Source organism: Vulpes vulpes, chromosome X (assembly GCF_048418805.1).
Source record: "Vulpes vulpes isolate BD-2025 chromosome X, VulVul3, whole genome shotgun sequence".
Taxonomy (NCBI): domain Eukaryota; kingdom Metazoa; phylum Chordata; class Mammalia; order Carnivora; family Canidae; genus Vulpes; species Vulpes vulpes.
In genome coordinates this window covers 10,194,896-10,214,480 of record NC_132796.1, presented here as the reverse complement: position 1 = coordinate 10,214,480, position 19,585 = coordinate 10,194,896, and the positions used below count along the sequence as shown (strand labels likewise).

The following is a 19,585-nucleotide window of genomic DNA, read 5'->3' as shown; positions in this document are numbered from 1 at the left end:
AAGAAGGGGTCGTGTTCACTCTCAAGAAAAAAGATGTGAAAAGTGAAGACCAGAGGGGATGCTGTATTATTTCTAACACCTGCAATGGAAAAACCTGTGTCTTTATTTTCAGGGATAGATCAGATGGAGAGTGTTGGGGAAGATGGTCTCCTATGTGACCGGCGGTGGGGGGCTGGTAGCCAACTGCAGAGGAAAGGAACGCAGCTGAAACTTTCAAAATGTAAGCCTGGAACTTGATCAGTAAGTTTTTGAGCAAGTATAACCTATAACAAAAATGGGGGGCGGGGGGAGCACCTCATTCTAATGTCATGCAGAGCCTAAAAAGGAGAAATTCTAAAGAGTTGTTACTTGACTAGATGATTTTTGGTTTATATACTATGGTACCAAACAAAATTAGGAGAAACAAAATTGCATGGGATTACACACATGATGTTTATTGAGAACTTCGTCTTGTTACAGAGAATTCATAGCCCTTTAGTTACATGATAGGGTAAGATGCTGGACAGCAAACACGGTTACCAAAAGTCATCTGGTTCTTCAGGAAAAAATCCCGTGAAACTAAATTAGGGAAAGAAAAAAAAACTGTGATTTATTAAATTCTTGTCAAGTTTATTCAGGGATCTTCTTATGAAGACATTATTGTTCTCATTCTTTCTCTGTGGGGTTTCTGCCCTTGCTTACAATTGGTCTCAGAAGCAATTTCACAAGAAATGCAATACATTTTTAAAGTAACTAATTTTGATTGTTTCACTAATTTCTTACAGGCTGACTTCAATATCTGAATGAACTTGGCTGACACACCAGCAACATAAAGGTTTGCATAGAACATCACGTTGAGGAAACCATACCTTTCGTCTTTGTCACTAGATGGCAGTGTGTCCACTTCTGAGCCTTCTCTGACAATTTTCTTTGAACTCTGATACAAAATGGGAAAAAAAAAACTTTGAAATTACATATATATCTATTTTATTTAACACTTTGATTTCTGTAAGAACTAATTTGAGATATATATACCCAATTCAAGAGTCTAAAAAAGGTCACTTTTAAACATGAAATTCAGCAAGCTGGGCAGCCCGGGTGGCTCAGTGGTTTAGTGCCAACTTCAGCCCGGGGTGTGATCCTGGAGACCGGGGATCAAGTCCTGCGTCGGGCTCCCTGCATGGAGCCTGCTTCTCCCTCTGCCTGTCTCTACCTCTCTCTCTCTCTGTCTCTCATGAATAAATAAAATCTTAAAAAAAAATTCAGCAAGCACATCAAAGTAAACTATCTGGTATACATTCTCAACATCCACAGTTGTGACTTAAGTAAAATATTGAGGTCTCAGACAATACTAATGCATTCATTATTCGTGGACAGACTTTTCATTATATTTTTTCTTTTTCTTTCTTTTTTTTTTTTTTACGATTTTATTTATTTATTTGACAGAGAGAAAGAGTACAAGCAGAGTGGCAGGCAGAGGGAGAGGGAGAGGCAGGCTCCCCACCGAGCAAGGAGCCTGATGATGGGCTCAATCCCAGGACTCCGGGATCATGACCTGAACTGAAGGCAGATGCCTAACCAACTGAGCCACCCAGGCACCCCTTCTTTCTTGTTTTTAGAATGAGACATTCTAATTTTTATAAAATTTGACAAATCAAAACCTCCTCAATCTTTACTTAAGCAAAAAGTGATGAAATTTTGTTGTCACAACTGTAATGTATCAAAAAGACCCAAGGCTCTATTTGGACTGTGGATTTTTTTTAAAATTTTTAAAAAATATTTTATTTATTTATTCATGAGAATACACAGAGAGGGGAGAGAGAGAGAGGCAGATACACAGGCAGAGGGAGAAGCAGGCTTCATGCAGGGAGCCTGACCTGGGACTCGATCCAGGGTCTCCATGATCACACCCTGGGCTGCAGGCGGCACTAAACTGCTGAGCCACCGGAGCTGCCCTGGACTGTGGATTTTCTATGCTTTCTACCTTTTTGTCTCCAATGGCGAAGGCAGATTTGGGTTCTATAGTTTTCAAACAAACCAAAACATCCCTTGGCACCCCCCTCCACAAAAGGCTGGTCCACAGTGTCAGCACCTTATCTGCTGTCTCCTGGTCTTGATTCTGCTGAATAATTTTCATGTATTTCTCTAAAGGATTTTCATCACCAACAGCTTTCTCCTTCATTTCTTCAACACTCAATTCTAACTCTTTTTCCATTTCAGTCTTCAATGATTCTTCAATCATCTTCTGTGGAATAGACACCAACAAAGGAAATATACAAATACATTAAAACTTTTAAGTGTTTAAAAAGGCATGGTAATAGAGTCCTGATCCTTTAAGTACAACCTGCATACCAAAGAACTATTGAAGTCACTGCTACCAAAGGAGGGCAAACAGGTCCTCTCTATTTTTTTTTTTTAAAGATTTTATTTATTCATGAGAGACACAGAGAGAGAGAGAGAGAGAGACAGACAGACAGACAGACACAGGCAGAGGGAGAAGCAGGCTCCATGCAGGGAGCTGGATGTAGGACTTGATCCTGGGACTCTGGGATCATGACCTGAGCCAAAGGAATATGTTCAACCACTGAGCCACCCAGGCACCCGAAACAGGTCATCTCAATGAAGGAAGGGATCAATTTGCCTAAAGTGTCCTGTGCTTTACACCAAATTAACCAGGAGTCCAAGGAACATCCATATGGAAGATGAATTTCAGTAAGACGTGGGTATGTGAAGAGGTCAGAGTAATACACACACCTGGCACCAGAATCAGAACACAGAAGGCCAGAAGAGAACCAGAGGAAGGAGGAGGGTAGGGGAGCCCCTGGAGGCCACTGTTGACCAGCAGTCACTTCCCTGGGTTATTCTAGCCCCAGGCTAGCTGACCTTAGAAGTCTTTATTTTATTTTATTTTAATTAATTAATTTATTTATTTATTTATTTATTCTTTCTTTCTTAGAAGTCTTTAAACCCCATTTAAAAAGAGAATACCTATAGCAAAGCCAAGCCCACCTCCTTTACGGCTTATTTCCAGGACCAGATGAAAATGCTGCAAATGAGCTTGCAAAAGCTCCCCTTTGTTGCTGAACTTCTAAGGTCTATGTTATTTATACACAACCTTTCTCAGTGCTCTTAATAAGCAAAGGAGAAGACAGGGATGCTTACATTAGGCTTTTAATAATACTAAATTTAATACTACTAAATACTTAATACTACTAAAATTTGTATGGAACCGCAAAAGACCGCAAAAGACCCCCACATAGCCAAAGCAAACTTAAAAAAGAAGAACAAAGCCAGAGGTATCAAAGCCACTTCAAGATATACTACAAAGCTGTAGTTATCAAAACAGTATGGCACGGGCACAAAAAATAGACCAATGGAACAGAATGAAGTCCAGAAATAAACCCATGCTTTATATGGTCAACTGATGTACAACAAAGGAGGCAAGAATATACAGCAGGGAAAAGAAAGTTTCTTCAATAAATGGTGCTGGGACAACTGGACACAGTAACATGCAAAATGATGAAACTGACCACTTTCTTAAAAATAAATTCAAAATGGATTAAAGACCTAAATGTGCAACCTGAAACATAGAAATCTTAGAAGAGCACAGGCAGTAACTTCTCTGACATTGGCCATAGCAACATTTTTCTAGATATGTCTCCTGAGGAAAGGGAAACAAAAGCAAAAACAAAACAAAACAAAACAAAAAACCCAGAACTACTGGGACTACATCAACATAAAAAGCTTCAGCACAGTGAAGGAAACCATCAGCAAAAGAAAAAGCAATGTATTGAGGGATGCCTGGGTGGCTCAGCGGTTTGGTGCCTGCCTTCAGCCCAGGGCATGATCCTGGAGTCCGAGAATCGAGTCCCGAGTTGGGCTCCCTGATGGAGCCTACTTCTCCCTCTGCCTGTGTGTCTCTGCCTCTGCCTCTGCCTCTGCCTCTGCCTCTCTCTCTCTCTCTCTCTCTCTCTCTCTCTGTCTCTCATGAATAAATAAAATCTTAAAAAAAAAAACCCAATGTACTGAATGGAAGAAAATATTTGCAAATGATATATCCAATGAGGGTCAATATCCAAAAATATAAAAAACTTAGACAACACGAAAAAAACCCCAACAATACAATTAAAAATGGGCAGAGGACCTGAATAGACATTTCTCCAAAGAAGACATATAGATAGCCAACTACCAAAGGAAGAGATGCTCATCACTCATCATCAGGGAAATGCAAATCAAAACTACAATGAGGGGCAGCCCCGGTGGCACAGCGGTTTAGTGCCGCCTGCAGCCTGGGGTGTGATCTTGGAGACCCTGGATCGAGTCCCATATCAGGCTCCCTGTATGGAGCCTGCTTCTCCCTCTGCCTGTGTCTCTGCCTCTCTCTTCGCTCTCTCTGAATGAATTAATAAATAAATCTTTAAAAAAAAAAAAAAACTACAATGAGGTATCACCTGACACTTGTCAGAATGGCTAAAATCAGAAAGACAGTAAACAAGTGTTGGCGAGGATGTGGGAAAAAAAGGAACCATTGTGCACTGTTGGTGGGAATGCAAACTACTAGGGTGCAGCTACTGTGGAAATCAAGATGGAGGTTCCTCAAAAAATTAAAAATAGAATTACCATCTGATCCAGTAATTTCACTACTGAGTATTTACTCAAAGGGAAAAAAACCCCACTAAATTGAAAAGATATGTGCACCCCTAGGTTTACTGCAGCATTATTTACAATAGCCAAGATATGGAACCAACTCCAGTATCCATCGACAGATGAATGGATAAAGAAGGCATGATATATATATATATAATGTAATATTACTCAGCCATAAAAAGGATGAGATCTTGCCAATTGTGACAACATGGATGGACCTAGAGGATATTATGCTAAATGAAATAAGTCAGAAAAAGACAAATACCATATGATTTCACTTACATGTGGAATCTAGAAAACAAATGAACAAAGAAACAACAACCCCAAAACACCCAGACTCAAATACAGAGAACAAACTGGTGGTTGCCAGGGACAAGATGGGTAGGGGGATGGGTGAAAGAGACAAAGGGGATTAAGAGGTATACACTTCCAGTCATAAAATAAGGAAGTTACAGAGATCTGAAGTACCGCATAGGGAATATAGTCAGTGTTGAATGGTAAGAAAACCAAAACCAAACCATCAACAGTTACCTTCCACTCCTATGACTTCGGGCCACACTAAGGACTCATGTACCTGAGAGGAAGGTACTTACTGAAGGTAAACCATGGGAAAAGCAGCGTGGAGAATTTGCATGTATTTAGCATTACCCGCTCTTGATCCAATTTTTCTAGTTCTCTTCGTTCCCTTTCCAAAGCCTCTTGCCACTCATTCTGCCTTCTTTCTTCTCTCTCCTTGCGTTCTCTCATGTGCTCTTCCCATATTTTTTCTTCTTCCTTCAGTTCTCCCATTTGTTTCTGATCTTTGCCTAATGGGAAAGAGAGAGAACACGTAGTTTTTCCAGCATCGGATTTTTCAAATGAATGCATGACTACTTTCCAGGGGCCTTTGCCAAGACTCAGGAAGATTGCTTGGTTCTTAGAGGACTCCTGAGTTGCTCCATCTTGGAGCCCCCAAACCCACTCCTAGCACTGCACCCTGCCTTTTGCTTTGGTGAGATGAGGACAAGTCACTCATAATACGATGACATTAACTCTTTTTTTAAATATTTTATTTATTTATTTATTCATGAGAGACATAAAGAGAGAGAGAGGCAGAGACATAGGCAGAGGGGGAAGCAGGCTCCATGCAGGGAGCCGGATGTGGGACACGATCCCGAAACCCATGGATCAGACCCTGAGCTGAAGGCAAACACTCAACTGCTGAGCCACTCAGGCCTCCCAGACAACTCCCCCACACACCCCAGTCTCAGCTTCTCACCCTCTGGGTCTGCCTCTGCCCCTCCCCCTTAGCTTTAGGACTCAGACTTAACCCTTATTCCCTCTTCACTTGCACAGCACTTTCCCGACTCTTCCCCTTGCTCCTGTGCAGGGGTCCCAGTCTCTCCTGACCCAGACAGGACGCAGTACCCACCCCTCCCCACTCTAGCCAGAGTGCTGCTGCCACCCACTTCCTCCAGGCTGATCCTCGACACTTCCCACACCTCCTTCTCTAGTCCTGACCTCTCCGTTTCCTTATACCCTGCTTTCTAATGGGTTTCCTGCCATCTTCCTGCCATCGACACACAGAGACACCCTCCCCCCTCACAGCCCTGACTTTATACTGAACTCATCATTCCTGTCCCTTTAATCATGCTTTTTCCATACTATGTCCACTCGGCCACCAGGGCTTACAGGTTCTTCGTCCTCCACCTGCTGCAGTGAGGGTTCCTATCACCATTTACCTGGGCAGCTGAAATCACCTAGTCAATGCTCTCCATGACACTGGCTTCTCTGCCTTCAAGCAACCCACCTTCACCTTTGTGAGCACCAGTCACTTCCTGGATCTGCTCTGCATACTCTCTGCTCTGGGGGAGTCCAAATCCACAGTGGTTTAGGCTGACAATTTGTCTTTTTCTCTCCAGACTGCCTTCTTCTATCATCATAGCTTCCCATTTGAAACATTCCACCTCTGTAGAGCAGCGCGCTCAGTTACCTGAGTACAGCTGCATCGGCCTTGCACCATGCCTTTGTTTTCACCATCTCCTTAACCCGATGTGCTCCCTTCTTCTCCCAAAACCTTACCTACTGTGCAAGCCCTCACCTAAATGCCACCTTCTCTGCAAGGTCCTCCTTGTTCCTAAAGTGACAACTGGCCACTCCAGCACCATATTCACACAGTACTTTGTACCTGCCTTCTCAAAACCCATATGCACCTGTCTCCCTGCTTCTATCCCTTCTGCTCAAGGACCAGGATTTAATTGTTTGTTCTCTGAGCTTGCACCACAGGTCTCCAGGCCTCTCACGCTGAATCCAATCTCAGTCCCAGAGAGGACTGTGCTGACTTTTTCTTTCCCAGCCCTGGCCTATAACCTCAACTTTCCCCAGCAATGCTAATGAACAATAAGTTCACAGGTTCACCAAGGGACTTCAAAACTCATTGCAGTGCCCTGTTCTAAGTCACTAGCAAAAAGTTCGTTTTACTAATAAGAGAGGAACAACATAGTCTTAATTCTGGTCATGAAATTCAAATCCCAAAGGAGGCCACTGACCATTTCTATAGGCAGTGACACAGCCTCTTCCCGGCCAGGAGAAGGAGGGTTACTCCTGGATGTATCACACACTCACATAGAACAGCAATCTTGGCGTAGGAATGTTGTTTGGGAGCTACTTTACACAGATGAAGAGAAAAAGGCTGCTTCTTCCCTGAGAAGTGTACTTTGTAGCTGCCTAGTGGCGTACTGAAACTGAAACCACCCTGGACATAAGAGCAAAGAAAAGAAGTATTTCCACTGGCACAAAGACAGCAAGCCCGAAGCTTTCTCATTTCCTTTGCACCCAGATGAAGAGGTTAAACAGCAGATGTAAGAGACTTCCCCCGATAATCAAAATGCAATCATACTATTTAACAGTAATTTAAAAGGCCATTTATTATAATCTATGTTACATGTCAGAAACAGAACACCTGTCTGCTCAGTTGGTTTCCCTTATTCTGTTATTTTTCTTTCCTACTCACTCTTGTCTGCCAAATGGCTGTCCATCAGATCCTCTCTTGGTTGTCACTGTCCCTATCAGTATCTCTCCATGATGGCTTGCCTACTGCCCGACTCTCCTACTAGAAGCTCCATGAAGCAGGGACCTGGGTTGGTACACTGCTGTATGCCCAGCCCCAAGCAAAGTGCCCAGTAAAGAAAAGGCTCTTGATCAAGTCTCAATGAATGAGTGCTTTGCTTTCCAGAATGATTTATTCTGGAATCTGCAAAAATCAATCTTCTCAAAGTCTCTTGCTTCTTTCAGCGACTACTCACATTCCCAACCGTGCCTTAAGCCAAGAAACTGTTTATAAGAAGTTTTGCATAGGTTTTAGGGATGATGTTCTCCCAATGTTTGGAAAGGACTAATAGCTGACTTTACTTGATGCATTTCCTTTCAACTTTAAAGCTTAAACACTTAGGTTCCAAGGAGAAAAGGACCTGGCTGTTGGCTGAGCCCTGGAGCAAAGCTCAAATCTCCCCGTTACACCTTTCTTCCACACTGGGGAGGGAAGTGGGTCATCTGGGGAAGGTTAAGAGGAAAGACGAGGTAGGCCCAAGCAAGGCAAGTCTGATGACCAGTTTTCCTCCAATGTCATCAGCTTTTCTGAAAATTGAAATACAGAAAGGTTTTCCTTGTCCTACTTTTTTAAGGCATGGAGGAAGCAAACAGAAAATGAAATAAGATTGAATATTACTAATTTGTTAATATATTTTGTTAATTAAAACAAAGGAAAACTTACTTGGATAGTGAAAGGATACAGCGGCTGTGGCAGCATCCATGTGAGGCATGTCACCAGCAGGATGGAGGACATTCACTTCAAACTGCTTTGGCGTGCTCCCTGCACCTACATGAGGTGCAAACAAGTATCCCCTGAGTTCTCGGGAGTAAGGGCAAGAGAAGGGAGTGCAGTGTAGGGCTAACTCATGGTGAAGCACTTCAGTTCTGGCCAAACCAACTGGGCCAGCTCTTTGTCTATAGGACTCTTGAGAAGTCTGCATTGGAGCCGCCTGACAATGGTATTCACACTTCTTTCAAGAATTAGGTTCACTACAAAATCTAATTAGTTACCCAACAGGGAAATCAATCGAGTGAAATAATTCACCTGGTTTGCTGATAATCATTTGGATTCTATTTGAAATCAATGATTTAATAAGCTTAAAGTTGGTCATAAGGATTTTGAAAAGTTTACTAAGCCTTATCATTTAAATGTTCAAACCATTATACTCTCACACTCAGCAATGAAGCTCATGAAATGAAATGACAGGTTATATACAAATATAAAGACTTGCAAGCTGGAAAGGACTGCAGAGATGATCCCCCCTAAAACTCTATTTGATACTGAAGCAGTAGGCACTGAGGCAGTGCCACAGCCAGGACACCCATTTCTAGGCTCTCAAGCCTGGATTATTTTATCTCTATTCTTTAATTTAAAAATGAGTTTTGTAAATCTTAGGTAGTCAATGGAATTAGTATACAAATAAAAATAACAGTATGCTCATGTTCCATAAAAGGGGAAATTTTTTTTTTAATCACTTATTTTAAGTCTGAGGCAATCTCAAACTTGGTAAACTGAGTTAAGGATTCAGTTATAGACTTAGTTCCAACTTTGAAATTGTGAGCTATCCTGAAATGCTTAATAAATGGAACTCAGAACACACCCTTGGAAATCTTTGTGATATAAAAATGAGGCAATCTATCTGTATTTGTGGTTTTATCACAAAATAAAAATGTCCTAATCTGTAACTGCTTCGCTTATGACAATGAACGTTTTCACCAAAACTAAGCTTTCTACATTTTGAACTTATAAAAACCAGTACTCATATTTGAACTTACATTCAAAAGATGATTCAAGTTCCTCATTGTCCTTAAAAGGTGGCTTGTCTGGATTTGAAAATTCAGTTTTGTCCTGAAGCTTCAATTGTTTCTGATAAACACTGGATCGGAAGAATAAAATTCAAGAATGTCAAGTTGCGGGAACGTAAAACCCAAGAGCACAGGGTGATAAAAACCTTTTGGGACTCAAGAAAATGCTTTTGAGAAATAGTTTTTCTTGAGCTCACAGAATACAGGAGCTACACTGCAGTGGGTACCCCTCTAAGCCATACATTTAGTTATTCCTCATAACCACGACATGCTGTGAGATAAGTACTACCATCATTACCACATTGTTCCCAGGAGCAGTTTCTTTTCTCCAGAACCAGAAAACATTTTTGAAAACAACAGATTCTGCACACCCTCAGCACATGCCAGCTGAAGATGTCATACTATAAGCCCCAGGTGCACTAAGGGGCCCTAACTTAGCACACGAGTCTTTCTTCTTGGCTCTATTACAACAAAGAGTGATATAAAAAACCATTACATACTTTAGGATCATAATAGGCACATGTGGCAGTTTACAACTCTGTACAGTATAACAGAATCAACATGGGGAAGCCGAGGCTAGAACCTGGAACTAAGGGGTCAGAGTCTCCTGCCATGGGGATCAGGCATAAATAGGAGTCCCACATGTGACTCGAATCCTAGAGTGGGAAACCCACTGGTTAGCTCCTAAACATACCCACTCCCTCCCTGCTTTAGCAATCATATCCTAGGATCCACTACCAATTTTGAATTTATTTCAATGATAAACAAATTGGGACCTTTGAAGATCAGCAATAAGTCAGGGATGTCCACTCTTTTTTTTTTTAATTTTTTATTTATTTATGATAGTCACACACAGAGAGAGAGAGAGAGGCAGAGACACAGGCAGAGGGAGAAGCAGGCTCCATGCACTGGGAGCCTGACGTGGGATTCGATCCCAGGTCTCCAGGATCGCGCCCTGGGCCAAAGGCAGGCGCCAAACCGCTGCGCCACCCAGGGATCCCAAGGATGTCCACTCTTGCCACTTTCATTCACTGGAAGTCCTAGCCACAGCAATCAGGTAAGAAAAACAAGGCATCCATATTGGAATGGAAGTAAACCGTCATCTGCGGATGACATGATCCTATACAAAAAAGTTCTCAAGACTCCACCAAAAAACTATTAGAACAAATGGATTTAGTGAAGTTGCAGGATAGAAAATTCAGACCCAGAAATTGGCTGCATTTCTACATACTTATAGTGAAGCAGCAGAAAAAGAAATTAAGAAAACAATTCCATTTACAAATGCATCAAAAACAATACCTAGAAATAAATTTAACTAAGGAGCTAAAAGACCTGTACTCTGAAAACTATAAAACAAATTGAAGATGACACAGATGGAAAGATATTCCATGTTCATGGATTGGAAGAAGTAATACTATTAAAATGTCCCTGCTACCCAAAGCAATTGACAGATTCCATGCAATCCTGATCAAAATACCAACAGCATTTTTTCAGAGAACTAGAACAAATGTATATGGAACCACAAAAGACCCCTGAGCAGCCGAAGCAATCTTGAGGAAGAACAAAGCTGGAGGGATCACAATTCCAAATTTCAAGATATACTACAAAGCTGTAGCTATCAACACAGTATGGTACTGGCACAGAAATAGACACATAGGTCAATGGAATAGAACAGAGAGCCCAGAAGTAAACCCATGATTATATGGTCAATTGATCTATGACAGAGGAGGCAAGAATATAAAATGGGGAAAAGACAGTCTCTTTAACAAATGGTCTTGGGAAAACTGGACAGCTACAAGCAAACTAGACCACTTTCAACCATACACAAAAATAAACTCAAAAGGGGTTAAAAACCTAAATGTGAGACCTGAACCCATAGAAATCCTAAAGGAGAGCACAGGTGGTAATGTCTCTGACACTGGCCCTAGCAACATTTTCCTAGATATGTCTCCTGAGGCAAGAGAAATAAAATAAAATTAAACTATCAGGACTACAGGAAAAAAAAGAAGAAAATAAGCTTTTGCACAGCAAAAAGAAACCATCATAAAATGAAAAGGCAACCTACTGAATGGGAGAAGATATTTCTAAATGATATATCCCATAAAAGGTTAGTATCTAAAATATGTCAAGAACTTCTACAACTCAATACTAATAATACAAATAATCTGATTAAAATGGCCAGAGAACCTGAATAGACATTCTTCCAAAGAAGACCTACAGATGGCCAATAGACACATGAAAAGAAGCTCAACATCACTCATCAGAGCAATGTAAATTAAAGCCACAATGAGATACCACCTGACACTTGTTGCTTCTTGTCTTTTGGTTATAGCCATTCTGACAAGTATTGGTGAGGATGTGGAGAAGGAACCTTTGTGCAGTGTTGGTGGGAATGCAAACTGGTGCAGCCACTCTGGAGGACAGTATGGAGGTTCCTCAAAAAATTAAAAATAGAACTACTCTATGATCCAGTAATTTCACTACTGGGTATTTATGCCAAGAAAACGCAAACATCAATTTGAAATGATACATGCACCCTTATGTTTACAGCAGCATTATTTAAAATAGCCAAGATATAGAAGCAACGCAAGTGTCTATTAATAGACGAATAAAGAAAATGTAATATATACACACATAAAGGGATACTACTCAGCCATAAAAAAGGATGAGATTGTTGCCATATGCAACAACATGGATGGACCTAGAGTGTGTCATGCTAAGTGGAATAAATCAAACCAAGAAAGACAAATACCATGTAATTTCACTTACATGTGGAATCTAAAAAACAAATGAATAAACAGAGGCACCTGGATGGCTCAGTCGGTTAAGTGTCTCTGACTCTTATTTCAGCTCAAGTCATGATCTCACAGTTGTGAGACTGAGCCCTGCTGTTGGGCTCCACACTCACCGCAGAATCTGTTTGAGATTTTCTCTCTCTCCCTCTGCCCCCCACCCCCAACTCATGCATGTGCACTCTCTAAAATAAATAGAATCTTAAGAAAAAAAGCAACAAATGAATAAACAAAAAGCAGAGTTAGACCTATAGATAGAAAGAACAAAGTGATGGTTGCCCGAGAGAAGGGGGGGATGAGCAAAATGGGTGAAGGGGCGGGGGAGTACAGATTTCCACTTCTGAAATGAATAAACCATGAGAATAAAAGGTATAGCATAGGGAATACGGTCAATGGCAGTATAATAGCATTGTATGGTGACAGATGGGAGCTACAACTGTGGTGAGCACAGTATAATGTATAGAGTCAAATCACCACGTTGTATACCTAAAACTAATCTAATGTTGTGTATCAATTATATTCAAGTACAAAAAAAAATTATATTCAAGTACAAAAAGACTGAAACCTTATCTGTTTATATTTAAGTACCAAAACATTTTTAAATGAGTTTTTAACAATATGTGAAACTGTTTCAAGTTTCAACTGAGTTTGTTTTTGCAGATTTTTTACCATTGTTTTATCTTCATAAACCAAGTCTATTCTCAGAAATATGAAGATGTTTACTGATACTATAGTGTATATTCTACACACCAAGTTTAGCAAACAAGTAGAAAATTACTTATTTGCTAAAAAGTATGTTTCCTCCCAGCCACCCCAGGTAATTTAGAGGATTTTCAAAGATCATACATCTTACAATCTGATTACAAATTCTATACTGCCACATGGCCTTTAGTATCACCAGAAAACCCAAATCCAGGCTGAGACCCCGTGCAGTTCAGCAGAGGCCGAGCCGAAGGTGATTACCTGGCCTGCTCTGGAGGGCTGGGCAGCGGATGGAGGGAAAGGCTGTGCCTGGACTCCGCGGGTGAAGGCCGGGGCGTTCCGTCGGGACCAGGACTGGGGCCAGCAGCATGGGATTGGGCTAGACCTAAGGGGCAGAAGGCTTGACTATTAAAAATGGCAAGGAGAAGACAGCAACATGGTTTCTGAACAGTTCTATTACTTTGACAATGAATTCTATTATCCTTGTCAACAGTTGAATACAATGCATAAATGATCTACAAAACTAACCATTCCCATACCTAAAAGAAACTACAATAGTAACAATAAAACATATGTCACTAACCAGCAGTAAAAGGAAAGCCACTATCACTCTGGACATGTCTGCGTGCCAAGGAAATGGCTAGAACGGGACACTATCCCCCACCTTCCACAGCACCCTGCAAGGTGGGGGCAATGCCACTGTAACGCAGGAAAGGCAGGTTCAGAGGGAGGACACAGCGCTGAAACTCAGGCCTTCCTAGGCTCAGCCCCTGCTCCTTCCTGCCGTCCCGGGCTGCACACTTACTCGGTTAAGGGGCCCCCGAGGACCAGACACCTCCAAATCCAGAGCATCCCACAACCTTCTTCGCAACAGCTCACCTTCCAGATACATTTCATCATCGAGGCTCCTTTTTGCTTTGGGAAGGGGAGTAGAGGAGAGGCGTCTGGAGGAAATGCTCCGGCGTGGCCGCGAGGCCATGTTGCCTGTCTGAGCTTCTGAGGCACTGCTCTTGTCTTCATCAGGTGTGCCCACCGCACACTGCTCGGAGATAACCTTGTCCTCTGCAGAAGGAGGTCTTTGGGGGGCACCTGAAGTGATGTTTTTGAGCGTTCCTACCAAGTGCAGGGATGGCGGGCTCTTGGATGTTAAAGGGCTTTTAGCAGGGTATTGACTAACTCTTCGATGGTAATTTTGGAAAGCTTTCTCCAAACGTTCGGCCTCTTGTTCTAGCTCTTTCACCCTCATCTTGGTATTGACTACAAACTCAAGGTCAGAATCAGGGGAACTACTCTCCGTGCTTGCATTTGGAAGACTTGTGATCTTTGGTATAATTGCCATCAGCCTTTCCTGATTGAGGGGATTTTTCAAGAAATCCCCGTTTAGATCACCATTCCAAGGCACCACCGTCTTGCCACTTAGTAGTCTGCTGACAGAACGATCGATGAGAGATTGCTTTGGGTTGCGGTACACTTCATTCTCTAGGGCTGTGGGTTACAATAGGACCATGTGAGAAATGAAGAGAAAAGGTGGAGAACAGAGTTAAAGTCGATGGAGAACATTATTTCTCAAAAATGAAAGGAAGTATTAAGGACAAACTTGCACATTAGTTTCTGAAGCAGCAGTAATGATAGTGATTATTAACATTTATCAAGAAGTTATATATACCAGCTCTGGCTTCATATGCCTTCTTTTATAACACAATTTTATTTCACAATCCATTATGCATAATAGTGAAATCTAAAAAGCTCTGAGAACTAAAAATATATTCCTAATTTATTTGGTGCAAAGCCCAAACAATGATTTGGTTGAAGAGCTTGACCTGAACCAATATAAACCCATTTACAATCTTTATTTATTCCACCTAGCACGAATACTAATGCATTTGATTACAAAATAATGAATGTGTTTCACCGCAGGATGGTGCCCCAGAATCTCCAGGGCTGTGGCAAAACTCACAGGCCATGGCAGCATCTGGCCTGAGTTCTAGATAAGGGAATGAGGATGCGCCATCACAATAATGCTGTGGACTAAGAATACTCACTGTACCCATTGTACAGAGCGGGTACTGAGGCTCGACCGAGGCAAGCTCGCACAGTGAGCAAGGTGTAGAGCTGCTGGCATTTCCTGATGCAAAGCCAGTACCTGTGCCCACTGCCTCTCCTACAATGCCTCCCTGATGCAGCTGGAGAGCAGAGGCTTGCGATGTGCAGTGCACATGTTCCAAAGGTTCTACCTTATTCAACTATTTTTCATGGTATGAGGTGCAGAACAGCGGAACACATAAAACCACTGAAGAGTCAAGTCAACTGGTCTTAGTGTCAGGGTAACAAACAAAACAGGAAGGCCTAGCTTCAGGATGAATTTGGAGACTTCTGTGTTACTACCAAACCTCTCTTATTTGGGACATGAGGCTCTCCCAAGCCATGGGGCATCTGTGAAAGCAAATCACTTAAAAAAAACCAAAACACAGATGATCATGGGGAAGAGAGGAGAAATAAAACAAGATGAAATCAGGAGGGAGACAAATCATAAGAGACTTTTAGTCACAGGAAACAAACTGAAGGTTGCTGGAGGTGAGGGAGGTGGGGGGATGGGGCAATTGGGTGATGGGCATTAAGGAAGGCACGTGATGGCATGAACACTGGGTGTTATATGGAACAGATGAATCACTGACCTCTACCTCTGAAACCATAACACATTATATGTTCGTTAACTGAATTTAAAAAAAATTTTTTTAAAAAGAAAAAGAGAGCGAGTCACTTTAGCTGCTGACCTGGTTGGTGGTCCTGAAATAGAAATTTTCCTTCTAAGGTGACACATATTTCTATAGCTCTTCTCCTACTATGAGAATTACTAAAAATTCATGGAGTCATGATCATTACATCTTCACAAACATCAGAAGCTTTACACACTTACATACACACAGGTTTAAAATGTCTCTGACCTGTCTGGGTTTGTTTCAGTTGCAATCTTAAATCGGCAACCTGTATGGTTAACCTGTTTACGGACTCATCATAATCACGTATCTGGGCCTTCAGCTGTGCAGAATGTTCAATCTGAAAAGATTTAGAGAAGGAAAAGAAATCAGTGTAAAATAAATCACAGCTTACTTCAAAAGGAACAATTCTCTCATTGGGCTTTTCTCTTTCTGTTTCACCAATTCTGAGCAGCTGTACACCTGCCACTTTGGAGGGGGTCCCTATAAAACAACAATAAAACACACAAGTTTAAAAGCTCCTTCTTTGCTCATCTGAAACAGCAGCTACTCCAGGACATGAGGCAGATATCAGAAAGAGAATGTCACCCTGTGACTTAACAATCCTGAGAATCAAAAGATACTTTTAACAATGGGCACCATCAAGACTTGGAAAGCTGTGTGTTAGAAGAATTTACCTTCCTCTTAATTTTATTATGAATATGTCACATGATCATTTGAGAATTTTCTCAGATGAGAAAGAATATTGGGGGGAGTGATTAGCATAAGGGGGGAAATTTATGATGTTAAAATAGATCTCATTTATACTGGTGTGACATACACCAAATTTACACCCCCCCACAGTGCACTGCCCTAACACTTGGACGAGCAAAGAGCAATACTCACTTCACTTTGCAGTTGTTTTTGCAAAGCCAGCTTGTGGTTTTCAAACTCTTTATGCTCAAGTGCAATAGCATTTTCTGCTTTCTTTAGTTCTTTCTGAAAAACCACCAGCTCAGGAGATGGCTGAGCAATGTCTGTGAAAGTAAAAAGGCCTGGTCATTATCAACCTGAAGTTTTCTCTAACAAAAGCAGCTAAAGAGGCTTTAAATTGTTCTTCCCTTTCTTTGAATGCACATAATTAAAATTAGTTTTATTAAATGGACTAAGAGCAATTCTCTCAAATTTCAGAACATAGAATTTAATGCACATAATTGCAAACTTGACTACTCTTCAGAGTTCTACTCCCAATAAAAGAATTCTTTCAAACCTTCAAATTAATATGAACACCTGAGTCTCTCTTCTAGTATGCACAGAAGGCACAGAAGGAACACTCTCAAAGCGTGCCAATGACTGCCCCTAGGTCCAATCAAACCTGTGTGCATCTGTCAGTGGCACTCAAGAGTCCAGGAGCAAAGCAGATGGTGTCCCCAATTTGGGTCACTGGAAGACCCTTTAATAAAGAGAGACTTACACAGAGTAGCCACAAAGGATGGTGTAGTTCCCTGGGCTAGTACTGGGGCCAGGCTGTTATCAGTCTTTGAGCCTGGAGGGTCATAAAGGGAGGCATTCCCAGAAGCAGAGAGAGTGAGCAGGTCCGGGGCACTGGGACGTCACTTTGCTGAGGCACAGTGCCAGTGCGGGGCTACTTCGCAAGGGGGAGATGGAGGAAGGATCGCAATCACCTCCACCTCACTCTTCCCTTTCTCCAAGCACCTGAGCGTGTCCTCACTGGCCAAACCTGACCCACCCAGAGGAGTCAGAGGACAAGGGCAGCAAGGTACCATCCAGAGAGGCAGACTTATACAGTTGCAAAATTTGTCTTCTTACTGGCACAATTACGCAGTAACAGGCAAAAGCAAAGTGCATTCAATCCAAGAAGCTTAATTTTATAAAATCTTCCCAACTGAAGCCTCCCTTAGAGGACAAAGCAGTTGCAGAAAACTAAGCTATTATCAGTTACAAAGCCATGAGTCTGAAAACGATGACCTACGGTTTAGGAGACGCAGGTTTTCATTTCTGGAGTCTTCCACCTGTTGTTTGAGTAATCTATTTTGTGCCTGAAGCTCCAGTTTTCCTTCTTTCAGAAGCGAATAATCACTCATCTCCTTCACCTTTTCATTCAGCAGGTGGTTTTGGTTTGTTATTGCCAAACACTGGGCTCTGACAGACTCCAACTCAAGCTGGAATCAAAACAGAGAAACTTGTATTTGACAGTGACTTGACGGCACTGCTTAAGTGAAAGCCAGCTAGCTGCCTTGAGCTGGGCATCATGTTTGAATTAAGGCCCCCTGACAGAAGTCTGGTTCTCTCCAGCGAGACTCGAACTCCAGCAGTACAAGTCATCTTTTGCCCTAGAGTGGGGACAGGGTGAAGTTCCTCCACCTGCTACCGTGTACAACCCTGTCCTGCAAAGCCAGTGCTTCTAATCATCACCCCGTTTCTGGACGCAACTAAGTGTTCAACGAAGTAACCACAGGTTGCAGATATATATATATATTTTTTTTAAATAAAAAGGTGAGAGATCGCTAACGTGCTGCAGGGTGCTTTCCTTTTCTTACTACAACAGGGCTCAAGTTTGGTTATAGAAGCCTACAGAGTTCTCAAATGAGTCCTTACAGCTACAAAAACATGTTCTGTACATAAAATTTATTATAATTACCTAATGTTCCAGCTCTGTCCTTCAGATAGCAAACATACGAATTAACAGAAATAAAGTACCAGTGGCATACGAAAAATGCATGTCATTTTGCTGTAAGCTGTAAGATCTTGACACCATGACAGAAATTTTGATGGGAAGGAGAGGAGGCTGAGGTAGAAGCAGCATGTGTAAGCCACGTGCCATGCACATAATCAGCTTACTGAATTCCCTGCACAACCATGCAATGCAGGCAACATCCTGAGTCTACAGGTAAGGAATCTGAGGTCAGAGAACTTGCCCAAAGGCACACAAGCAGAAAGGGAGAGAGACAGGATTCAGGCAGGACTGTAGGCCCCAAAAGACATCCTCTTCCTATGCTTCCCTATGAAACGAGAATTGAAATGAAGAACTAGTGAATGAACAAAGAGCAGCCCTTACCTTCTCAGGGAATCAACAGTCCAAACACATCAAGAAAGTAACTGAAGATAAACGACGCACGACTAAAACTAAACTTTCATACATTAATATCTGTTCCAAAACAATAGGCTTAACAATTACCTCGAGCTCTTTGACACGATTGACAGAATGATTAAGTTCTTCCTTTTTTGAATTAATAGCACTGAGCTCCTCTTGCAAATGTATAGCTTTTTCTGAAAGAAAGAGCCAACCAATTAACATCATGTTTTCCTAGTGAATACAAATCATTTCATAATTTATGGCCAGTAGGTCAGGCCTAATGACTATTATTCCATTATTTAAAGAGCAGATGTCAGAGTCAAAAAAAATATCAGCAGGCAGGTAAGAAATAAGCCCTTTTACTCAACAGGTGATGGGAAGTTAGTTGTAACGGTCAAATATGTGGCAAACTTCCTCCTGCTACACACCCTCATCACTTACAGGAGCGCGGGGCCCTCCTGCCAACAGGTCTGAATTTCTTTGAAGATAGAGATTTGTCTGTTGTGATTTTATAGTCACCATTTTATCATTTTTGCTTCATCTAACACAAGTCTATGTAGATATATCAGAAAAACACTTTGCTGACTATATGATGGTACAGATACCCAAATAAGCATTAGCCTCCACGAGACAGCTGCGAAGGAGCAGCCCCATGCTGAGTGACCTTGCGGGTCAGTATCAAGTACCTAGCCCTGGTGTCCTCCCAAGAGTCCATTTAAAATTGCCACTGAAAGTTTAACTTCTTGTCATCAGTCTGTTCCTAGAAATATATTAAAATGTAAAATATCTCAAAGATT

The 19,585-nt window shown here is 41.7% G+C and overlaps 1 protein-coding gene across 10 annotated transcripts in view; it reads right to left on the bottom strand.

Annotated features, from left to right (window-relative positions):
- Positions 1–413: 413 nt before the first annotated feature.
- OFD1 (OFD1 centriole and centriolar satellite protein) overlaps positions 414–19,585 on the bottom strand; it is a 56,070-nt gene continuing 36,898 nt past the window's right edge. For 7 of the 10 annotated variants that reach the window (XM_025986712.2, XM_025986713.2, XM_025986716.2 and 4 more), the window contains 12 exons: positions 18,891–18,982; positions 17,685–17,874; positions 16,598–16,728; positions 15,941–16,052; positions 13,875–14,480; positions 13,257–13,380; positions 9,472–9,572; positions 8,378–8,482; positions 5,275–5,432; positions 2,072–2,224; positions 849–916; positions 414–558 (listed from right to left, as the gene is read on the bottom strand). In XM_025986712.2, coding sequence (XP_025842497.1) covers positions 516–558; positions 849–916; positions 2,072–2,224; positions 5,275–5,432; positions 8,378–8,482; positions 9,472–9,572; positions 13,257–13,380; positions 13,875–14,480; positions 15,941–16,052; positions 16,598–16,728; positions 17,685–17,874; positions 18,891–18,982 — 1,883 coding nt within the window. In that variant the 3' untranslated portion in view covers positions 414–515. The remainder of the gene's footprint in view (positions 559–848; positions 917–2,071; positions 2,225–5,274; positions 5,433–8,377; positions 8,483–9,471; positions 9,573–13,256; positions 13,381–13,874; positions 14,481–15,940; positions 16,053–16,597; positions 16,729–17,684; positions 17,875–18,890; positions 18,983–19,585) is intronic. The other 3 variants (XM_025986715.2, XR_011998229.1, XM_025986719.2) reach the window with 3 other exon arrangements.